Source organism: Azolla caroliniana, unplaced genomic scaffold (assembly GCF_043228905.1).
Source record: "Azolla caroliniana isolate FFs.n. ecotype wild unplaced genomic scaffold, voAzoCaro1.0.p SCAF_5, whole genome shotgun sequence".
Classification (NCBI taxonomy): domain Eukaryota; kingdom Viridiplantae; phylum Streptophyta; class Polypodiopsida; order Salviniales; family Salviniaceae; genus Azolla; species Azolla caroliniana.
In genome coordinates this window covers 20,029,097-20,040,393 of record NW_028230440.1, presented here as the reverse complement: position 1 = coordinate 20,040,393, position 11,297 = coordinate 20,029,097, and the positions used below count along the sequence as shown (strand labels likewise).

Here is an 11,297-nt window from a genome sequence, read left to right as displayed (position 1 = left end):
AAGATTTCAACACTCAACAATATATCGCATGCCATGATCAAAAGTCTTCCAACATATTGCTTTTGATCTTTGCACACTCAAATGGGGTTGGAAGTTTATCAATATTGTTGCCAGGTTACGCACGTGCATGTGCTACTTGAGCAGGACCACCTGGGACTTGAACCATAGAGGATGAGTGACTCCAAGGCTCGTCGGAGTTGAAAGATCATCAAAGTCAAAAGCTCCTAGCAATCTAAAGGTCTTTAGATTCAAACACTCATCATAATCAAAAGATTGTTAGAGTTGAAAGTTCTTAAGAGTCAAAAAGCTCATAAGACTCACAGGTTCTTCGGAGTCGAAGCCTCGTCAAAGTCTAAAGATCGTCAAAGTTGAAGGCTCTAGAGAGTCGAAGGGTAGGCAGAGTCAAAGGCTCGTCGGAGTCGAAGATAAGTCAGAGTCTAAGGGTAGGCAAAATCTAAGTTAAGTTGAGTCGAAGGTAAAAACAACAATCGGAGCAACGATTAATGCATGAAGTTATGAGTGAAACACATGATTAGCCCAAAGAATAGGAAATTACGAATGGTTTTCACAATATTAAATCTAGAAATGCTAGATTAAGAGAAAAAATCTCTAATTATAAAATAGGAATTACTAGTTTTTGGGATAAAAGACTACAACGGTGATAATTTTTCAGAAATAAAATAAGAACTAAGAACCTAATATCCATAAAGAAGAAGAAAATTAAACCCTAAGATCTCAAGTATGTTCAAGAGAAGAAGATGAGGATGAAGAAGAAAAGAATAAATGGCAAAGATAGGTTCGCAAGTACAGCTTCAAGGGGAGATCCTTGAGTTTCAATGCAACATCCCAACAACAATGACCACTTGACCTCTTGTTGATATTGGTCTTACACATCCTCTTGATTCATAACCCTAACTTCCTTGCGTTTGAATTTGGCAGCACGTCCGCATGTCTCACTTTCCTACCCTAACAATGAGTTCTCTTCACCCTTTTATAGGTTTTAAGAGGCTTTCTCTCCAAGAAAATTAATGAGGTTTTTTTAATTTAGCACACACTACGCTTTTTTATTTTTCACTGGTATACATGACTTTCCCCTCTTGGCGCTTGATGCTAGTAAAAAGCTTTAACAAGCCCTTGGCAATTAAGCTAAGACTTTTTTATTATTTTAAAATGCAACTCGTTACATATCCTTCATACTACACCCTCAACCTATCATTCAATCTTTTTAATATTCCTAGTTTAGCCTATTTCCTCCTTTGCATTTCCCACATCATGACAACAGTAACTAGTTGAATCTGCTACATAGTGTCAAACTGTAGTGTATGTATGGTAATGGCCACATACCTAGATTAACAAAAGGGTTAACTTGGTCATATGTTGTATATATACAACTTCTTGTAATGTTTTTAGTGTTGTTAAAATAGAGAGTAATTTTTGTGTGCCTAAACAATGTCTCTCGCCTCACTCACTCTCTCGTTTAATGGTTTCTTGCACATTGTGCTTCTAATCCTTCACACAAATGTATTAAACATTTGTTGCCCACTAATTGATCCCAACATAATCATCATGGACAACTATCAATATAGTAATGTAATGTGATGATGCAACTTGTCTAAGACATTGTATTATGTGTATTCATTTAAGCTTTTCAATTCATGGAGTGTGAAAACAATTGGCATTGGTAGCTTGAGCTTGAGGGTGTTACGTTCTTTATGTGGCACAAAATATTTGAAAATCCAACTATGGGGGAGAATTAGCAATTGATTAATGTGTGGTTTATAGCTTATCACCTTGCCATGGAAATGTGGTGTCTCGCCAACTTTCATGCATGTCTTTTTGTTGCAGAATATCCTTGTGTGATTGGAAATGGTGGTCTTCCTAGATAAACGGTGTAGACGAGGCGTATCATATGGTTTTTCCCTAGATTTAGTGAGTGTACTCAACAAGAGCAAGTGTATTCACGAATTTGATGTTTTTTGTTGCTTGCTAATTTTGAAAAAGGTTTAGGTCAAGTATATGCATGAGATAGAAAAGTGTTTTTGGCATCCCATTAGCACATGCAGGATCATACCTAAAGGGAAATACATCTTCATGTTCATTTGGAAGGGTGAACGGCGAGCATTTGTCGACACTTACCTTCCCATAATGATTACCAAACATTGATCCACAAATAGTCACTTGCACTTCTTCATTATTATTACATATTTCCACCCTCGCTATTGATGAATGGTTTGTCTCCATTGTCAAACAAACATCCCTCCCATGGTCCTAAGTGACAATTGACTGACGACAGACATTTTGCACTTACCTACCCAACCACTAACTGAAATGGGCAGTATGCCTTGGGAGGAATTGGAATGACAATGTATTGGGGATTGTCCATCATCGCCATTAGACTATATGTTTGGACCATTCATTCATCATTGCCATGACCAGCATTGCATTATTTTCGTGTTTGTGACAGTGTCTTTCGAACATAATGCTCCACAACTAGCTGTTGCATATATGCCAACACCTCTCTCCTCTTCCTCCTCATCAATCGATTGCCATCTTCCAGTTCATGCAACAATCAAGGATCAGTCGGTCAAGTCGGGTCGATCAAGAGTTCTCCATGGAATGGTCAAACATCAGTCAAGTCGGGTCAATCAAGAGTTCTCGATGGAGTGGTCAAGGATCAGTCAATGTCGGGTCAATGAAGAGTTCTCGATGGAATGGTCAAGGATCAATCAAGTCATGTCAATGAAGAGTTCTCAATGGAATGGTCAAGGATCAGTCAAGCCGGGTCAATGAAGAGTTTTCGATGGAATGGTCAAGGATCGGTCAAGTCAGGTCAATCGAGAGTTCTCCATGGAATGACTTTCCTCAAAAACCCAGTAGAACTAGAACCCCCCCCCCCCCCCACCCCCCAAAAAGAAAACCCTTATACCCTACACATACATACATACATGTTAACAATGAAAAACATAGAGAATGCCTCTCCTTCTTTCTCTATGCCACCACCATGCCTTCTCCTCCCAAGCTTCTTCTTCTTCTTCTTCTTTCTTCTTCTGTAAGAGGGCGATACAGTTTCCGGTCCGCTCGTGCTTCTTTTCCCCATCTCCTTGGCCCCTTCCTCAACAATGCTTCATCTAGCTCCCCCCCTTCTAATACACGGATTATTGAAAAGGTTCCTTCATGTTCTTCTTCCAGGTCACTTCCACTTCCTTTGTTTCCTGGTGTTTCCTTGAGGAATTTCTCCACATCTCATGTTGAAGAAGAGTCCCCATGGGGGAGTCATATAAAAGATGTGGGTTATAATGATGAGGTGTCCGATCTATGCAAACTCATGGCTAAAAGAGATTATCTGGGTGCCTTCGAAGCTTTTCAGAGCTCCAGTATTAGGTTAACGTCTCTCCATGTTTTGGATGTGATGAAATTGTTGAAGAATCCAAAAGATTCTCTAAGATTCTATATTTGGGCATCTCAAAAGGAAGGTTACGAGCATAATGCTTTTGCTATAAAAGCTATATCTAAAATCTGGGGTCATGAAAAAGATTTCAAAGCTTTCTTAGACATACTCTCAAATATGCATTTTGAGAAGTATGAGATGACCCCATCCAAGTATGTGGTTTTGATCAAAGCTTATGGATGGGCAGGTCTCATCGATTCCGCCATTGATTTGCTTGATCTAATGGAAAGTTCAGGAAAGAAGCCGAACGAGAAGCATTATTCATGCGTTTTGAATGCAACCTTGAAAGAGAATCAATTCCAAAAAGCACAAACCATACTTGATCGCATGAAGAAATCAGGTCTCCATCCGGATGTTGTTACTTATACAACCTTAATTGATGGGTCTTGTAAGACTGGACAAATCCAAATTGCTTGCAATTTCTTTGATGATATGCTTCATGATGGTATTGTGCCCAATGTCTTGACATATAGTGCTCTCTTCAATGGATTATGCAAAGCAAATGAGATAGAGAAAGCAGTTAGCATACTACGAGACTTCACAAAACTTGAGCTTGACACGGTTGCTTTCAACACTCTAATGTCGGGTCTTTGCGAGAATTCTCATGTTAATGTTGCTATTGAAGTGTTTAGAGAGATGAAGGACAAGAAGTATAAACCTGATGCTAGAACATATGCAATCCTGGTAGGTAGTTTATGCAAGGAAAAGTCTTTTAAGGAAGCCGAAAAGCTTGTAGGGGAGGCATTGGAAAATGGTTTTGCCTTTGAAGTAGGAACATGTGCCACATTGCTTGAAAGCCTTTGTTTAGATGCTAGGGGTAATGAAGCTTCCACATTGATGGCAAAGCTACTCACAAACGAAAATATACCGGATACCACATGCAATATGGTCCTTTCTAGCCTTTGTAGAAGCGGCGAAGCTTGCTCTGCATTCAAACTATGGAAAGATATTTTGAGATTCAAACTGCTTTCTGGCGATTGTTTTCAAGTGCTTCTTGATGGGTTATGTAAAGAAGGTCGTCTTGGGTATGCAAAGCAAGTATATCTCGATATGTTGAGTAGAGGTCATGTACCAGGGATAGGTATTCATGGAGCTCTTTTAGATGGTTTTTGCAGAGCAGGAAACTTCGATGAAGCTTACAAAGTGTTGAGCGAAATGGTTGATAAAGGATGTGCTCCAAATGCCGATGTATTTAACTCTTTGATTCATGGTTTGTCAAAAGCGGGGAAGATGTCAAAAGCCGTCCAAGCCTTGGAAAAAATGGAAGAAGCCGATTGTTTGCCTACGAATTTCACATTTGTGAGCCTTATCAATGGTTTCTGTAAAGTTGAGCTTCCTGAAGGAGCACTCATGATGTTGAAAAAGATGCTTGAGAGAGGGTTTGCACCCGATGTGAGCACATATGGGTCTCTCATTGTTACCCTCTGTAAATTGAAGAAAACTGATGTTGGTTATAATTTGTTCCTAGAAGTGAAGGAGAAGGGTTATGTTCCTCCTATCACCTCCTTAAATGCATTGGTGGGAGGTCTTTGTGAGGTCGAAAAAGTAACCGAAGCCTACAAGCTATTGGTTGAGATGCACGATATGGGGCTAAAGCCAAGTAAATCATTGTGTGAGATGGTAATCAAGAGTCTAAAAGAGCGTGGTAGATTTCATGATGCATCCAAATTGTTGGAGGTGTTTCAAGCTCAACTCTCATAGATTATGAGATTAGGTATAATATGCTCATGTTATGCATTAATTCAATGGGATCTTATCCATAAATGTTATACTATCGAGGTCCTACCACTCAGAGCAGTGTTACATGGCAACCAAACAATAGTTTTCACTTTATCCCAAAGCAGAAAAGTATTTTGAAAGGGATTTGCTTGATTGTTTGCTACATTTTTAACTCTTTATATAAACTGTCTTGGTCAACAGCTAACCCGGAATATAAGATAGGAGGAACATAAGGAGGTGATAGGAGGTGACCAAACAAAGACTGTGTTTCCAACTTGTCGACATGTTATGGGCATTTGCAAAATCTTCTTACTAAAACAAAAAGGCTCCTTAGTTCTGCAAATATGTGTAAACCATATTGATTGACAGATAATAAATGCTGTTATACAGTAGGATGGAATATCACAATTGCAATGGAGAATGATTTGAGACAAGAGTTCAATACTCTCACATTTCTTGTATCTGCCAAACCAAATTTGTTTGCAAAAGATTCTTGGTATGACCTATTGCACTTCTTGGGAGACACCCAATATATGCCTCTTATGTGGCTGTAAACAGCACATTTTCCCTAGATGTTCTCTATCAAAAGTCAAGTCTACTAATACTAAGTTCACGAAATTTAAAATTAAACATCATATTAGAAGCAAAATTAGCAGTTGAAGCTTCCCCCCACCCTCACATGATATTGTCCAGTGCCCAACTTCAATGCGGATTGCAAAAAACCGTTTCTACTGATTTAAGCAATTAGTGAATTAGTTTCTGATGAGACTAAATTTGTAATTAAATCTTGTAATTTAGCAAGACACTTTGATGGTGACCATAACTAACAAATCATCTATTTAGTGTCATATGCATAGTTTTTGAAGTTAAGTGGATATGCTTCATTAGAAAAATCTGGTATTGCAGAATAATCTTCCTAATGAAGCATTGTCTACATGTATTGTCTATCCATTTCGAAGAGGAATGGGAATTTGGCTCATAAAAACTACCACCATCAAGATAAAAAATCAATGATGTTAAACAGAAATCGTATTTAATGATATGGATAAGTCTATACCAACTCATCAATCTCCTCTCTATCCTATCCATTTCATGACTCACACAAAAGTGAGAAACTCATTAGCAAATCTATCCATAAATCTGATAGGTTTTTCGTTACAGAATCGGCTTTCAATAGAGGTATGGTGGATATACACAGGTGAACACCAACCCTGGAAGAAAAGCAGAATGGACCACATTAGCAATTAATACTACTCCATAGTAGAATACCTGATTCGATTAATACCAAAATATCTTGATGAATTGATTCAGTTGCAAGGGAATTTTTTCTAAATGCGCATATGCTTTCTTTAATAAAAAAAGTTTTCAAGTATTATCCATATTAAAATGAAACATATTCGTCATTCTTCTTTATCTTCTGAATGCTAGCCCTAATATTGCTTCTTCATCTTCATCTTGTAATTCTAAACCTTACATTTGAACATATTCAATGGTTATGAACTTAACCATGACATTCCATAACAAAGAATCAGGGCCATCACATCAAAGATTTCTGCGATGATGGTGGATACTATCAGTCAAGACGATTCATGAAGGCAAAGTATAGCTGTAATATGATTTGGGAAGAATTTACCAAAAGACAAATACCACGCTGAAAAATGGAAAGTGTTCAAGATGTACTAAATTTCCAAAAGGGCTAGACGTCTGGAAGGAAAATCATTGACATTCCAAATGAACATTCTCATGACACAGCTGCTAATCCGCAGGTCACCCCATTGAAAGACATGAGGCTTTTAGAATATTCAGATTGACTTTGTACATGGATTTTGTGATTAGGTTACAAACCCTGCATTTGCTTGTATCTGTAAGATTAGTCAATGGGCCTTAGAATCATCTAAGATAGTCCAACAGGTTTTTAACAGATCCCCATTTCACGCCAAGCTGATCCAGCACCAATCATAAAAATCTAATGCTTCAGAAGTATCATTTCTATGATACGTAATTAACATAAGTTTCTTACTAATGGGAAAAAGCATGGGTTCAATGCATATAACTCGAGGAATACTGATGTGAAGTAGAATAAATAACAAATGTGTAAATAAAGATCTGGCATTTTCTCAAAGTCAGACAATCCCCAGTAAACAAAACATTGAATTAAACCAAATGGTCCAGATGCTTTCATATCACCATTCAAATATACCTTATCAAAAACTATAGAAGCTCGTTCCAAAATAACATATACACGATGGGAAAAACCACTCATGTAAGTATTTTGGTCAGAAATAGCACAATTAACTCCCCTAGATATTATACTCAGATACTTTAATAAAAGGCATATATACACATTTTTACTATTGATATCACAAATCATACAGAAAATTGGTTTCACAATTCTGAAAAAACTGTCATATAGAAGACCACCACAATAAATAATCACTCTTGGGATATACAGTGGCAACACATAGCACGGAGATGGTTGTTCCTCCCTCCCAATAAGGGGCGTGAATCACATGAGAAACATTGGAGAATAAATATGTGAGCTATTGAGTGTAAGATAAATAAGTGAGTTAGCCCATGTGGAAGTAGGTAATGACTAAAGTTGTGTATTGTATGTCATTTTAACTAATGGAGTATATTATTCTTATTTGGAAAACACAAATAATGGCTCTTAAAATCACATTTTTTTTCGAAATCACATGCCTATATTCAACAATACCGTGCTAGGCATAACAAAACATAGCAGAATTGAACAAACTTGATAGATCTTGACACGAATTTCAGACTTACACGTTGAGAGCTAGGGATGTTTTTAAAAACCCAAGACAGTTCCTTTAGACCTGACATTGACATAATATAATAGAGGTCAAAATCTAAATGCTCTGGAATTAACATGGCTACGCTTTTCCTGAGGAATGCACTGTAATTCACATAGCATCCTTTTCCATATTAAGATATCACAAAAAATACAAAAACTGAGACAATAAATAACATGTATACAGTCAACAGTCAAGACCAGCCATAATTTGAAATCACAGCTTCTCATAATTTGCACAACATACTGGAGTTACACTGCAAAAAGAATAAACACTAGAACTAACTGCATCCTGACAGAACCTCTGCTTTCATAGAACTCATTCATTGCAAATGAAAATAAAACTACACATAAAGAAGCTAATATCGGTCAAAACAGGTCAATTTGATAATACTGTCAAATGAGAATCATTCAAAAGTGAAAAACCAGTGGTGCTACTACACAACTTCGCAAGCTGAAATCAGCATTCTCTATGACAAAGCAGTAACCTTCGCCTGATTAGGACGTGCAGTGGTACCTAAAAAAGCCAAAGAGCAGAAGTAAATCCACAGCATCAAAATACCTTAAGGACATCGTAAAACATAATGATGAAACACCATATCATATCCGAGAAATAAAAATTACCCTCTCTAAAGTTGTTTTTGAAACGTCTTGGAAGATCTTTGAGATGCCTCATCCTTCCAGTCCCAGTGGTTTTCCTCCTGATGGCCTTCACACTCCAGTTATCTAATTTTCAACAAAAAAGGCTATAATTTCCATGAACATGGTGAACCAAATCTGAAATAAAGTTGACAACTCATAGGCTATATAATCTTCCTGATGAATTGAAGGTAGTCAAATAAAGATTTTACTCAAATTGTACTACTTGAAGATTTTATGTTCCTATAATAAATGGTCAAACAATAATATTTACAAACACGCATTGAAATATATTATGCTACTCAATGCCTTGGATATATTACTTTTTCCTAAAAAGATGTTGATCCAGCAGTGAAAACAAATCACATCAAATGAATCAATCCAAATATATATCAAAAAAGAAATGAGTTCAAAAAAATACTCTTGAGAAAAATCCAAGCTTTGATGGGTTTCATGGATTAAAATAAATGAGCTTCAAATGAGGACGTGGTGAAAAAAACCGAATTAAAAAATTGAAGTGCTTGATTTGAGATATGCACAATCAAGTAAATTTAAAAACCAACGAGAATTTACGTATGTAATGAAAATGGACAAAAAGAACATCAAGGAAGAAGACAGTATCAACATACAGTGTCGGGTACGCTTAGCAGGGAATGCACAAGACGAGCAACGTCCCTTCTGGATATGGAAACTCGTTTTCCCACACCTCCTACAAACGGTATGACTCTTGTTCCTCCGCTTACCAAAACTTCCCGTACCTTTGCCCTACCAAAAATATAACAGGAAAAATGTAAAGATTCGATTTCTGAGACATAGACTGCATCAACAACAAAGGTAAATCAAAAATAGTCAACACAAGACAATCTTAAATAGAGAGATTCCTAAACAGAACACTGATGCTATTATGAAGGGTAGAAACAAAGATAAATCGTGCATCCAAAACAGTACGATCTTTTCAAAAGATAAAAACCCAAGAAAACAATTTTGATAGAGACGTTGACCAGAATTGGTTTCACCACATGATAAAATGGATTCAATTGCAAAAACTGAAAGGATGAAAGATCATTTGAAAAAGAACTCCATGCGAGGTTAATACACAAAGATCTAATAGCAATAAAAACAAAATCACCGATAGAGATTACTCTGCAGCTTTAAGCTTCCAGAATCAATTGAAATGTAAGAATAGATAGCAAAAGATCAAAATCAACGCCACAATAATCCTAGATTTTTCATTCTGTAAATCTCCGGAAGATGTTAGTCACCGGAAATGAGTATAGGCAATTATGTGGATCCATTATCATTACACCATTAGTCTAGACAGGATAGGAAAAACTTTTACATAAATTCGTTAACATAAATATCTCTAAAGGCACAACATATTCATGGAACACAAGAAATAGTCTAAGTCTACTTCGTAATCCTCAATGATGTATTTCCGTCGAGCATTACAGGATACCAACCATAACTTGCTATGCAAAATCACATGCATAATAACAGCATCTTCAGAGATAATAAATACTTTAGCTAAAACCATAACTCATTTGAGCTTTAAGGAAGGAAACATGACTAAATTATCTTAGAAGTATTGCCTTCCAACAGTTTCGGCCAAAAATTCACATGTACAAGCACTGGATCTCTTAACAAATACGAGCATTTGATGAAAGCTTAGTTCAGTCGACCTCTGCGACCACTAGCTATGACAATACTACATTACTGTACATGCACTTCTTCAAAGTGCTTCGAGGTCTCGAGTCGTTTAAATCCAAAGACAGGTACAAGCACTACATGAATACGCAACTCAGTAAATCTCCGAGAGGCTATGAATCGCCATATTACCAATTAGATCATGCGTTTCTCGAGCAGTGCCTGTTACTTCCGCCGAATGAATCTAGAGAGAGCGGAAGAGGAGAAAAGAGAGAACGGGAAGAACATGACAGCGACACATCGGCAGACATCTCAATTGAGCACTTCCTCAAATTCGTGGCAGCCTTCAAGGGAGGAGAGGGATGTGAACGGAAGAAAGCGCAGAAGGAGGGGAGAAACACAGACAGACAGAAAGACAGAAAGACAGACAGACAGAGGAGGAGGAAAAAGAAGAAGAAGAAGCTTACCATGGCTTTCTCCTGTGTACTCCGCGAAGAGGCAGCAGCAGAAGAGCAGAAGCAGAAGCAGAAGATTGAAAGGAAGGAAGGGAGGTAGGGTTTCGCAGGAGATGGCTTTTTTAGGTTAGGGTTTGGGAAACCCTAGAGAGAAGGCAGGCTCCGTTTCACACTAGGACAACACACCGACCCTGCCCAAAACAAAACAAAACACCACAACCACATTTGCCCGAAGAACCCGATCCCCGTCTCGGTCCCGATCTGGTGCAGGAAGACACACACACACACACACACTACAGAGATCATATCATCTAAAACCTCAGATACCCTTATGAATGTATTCGAGACAAACTAAAGATAAAGAAGAAGAAGAAAACTTCATTCAGTAACGTATCGCATACTTCCGCCAACATACCATATGGTTGCATAGTTGAAATTATATCGTACTGCGAACCGGCGGAGAGCATCCGGGGAGGGGAAACAAAAGCAGTCCGCAAATTTGCGTATATGTGTGTCTGGGTTTGTTTGCTACCAGATTATCTTGATAAGAATAGGCCCCGTAGTTGTTTGTATCTCTCTT

General features: G+C 37.7%; 2 protein-coding genes across 2 annotated transcripts; one reads left to right on the top strand and one right to left on the bottom strand.

Moving 5' to 3' along the window:
• The first annotated feature begins 2,950 nt into the window (after positions 1-2,950).
• On the top strand, positions 2,951-5,282 carry LOC147864374 (uncharacterized). Its single transcript, XM_087320153.1, has one exon. The coding sequence runs from the start codon at positions 3,002-3,004 to the stop codon at positions 5,147-5,149; it is 2,148 nt and encodes a 715-aa protein (XP_087176279.1). The 5' UTR covers positions 2,951-3,001; the 3' UTR covers positions 5,150-5,282.
• Positions 5,283-8,272: 2,990 nt separating this feature from the next.
• On the bottom strand, positions 8,273-10,891 carry LOC147864373 (large ribosomal subunit protein eL37x-like). Its single transcript, XM_087320301.1, has 4 exons — positions 10,730-10,891; positions 9,248-9,383; positions 8,604-8,705; positions 8,273-8,496 (listed from the first exon to the last, which is right to left on the bottom strand). Exons 1-4 carry the CDS (start codon positions 10,730-10,732, stop codon positions 8,450-8,452), a joined length of 288 nt encoding a protein of 95 aa, XP_087176427.1. The 5' UTR covers positions 10,733-10,891; the 3' UTR covers positions 8,273-8,449.
• Between the last annotated feature and the right edge of the window lie 406 nt (positions 10,892-11,297).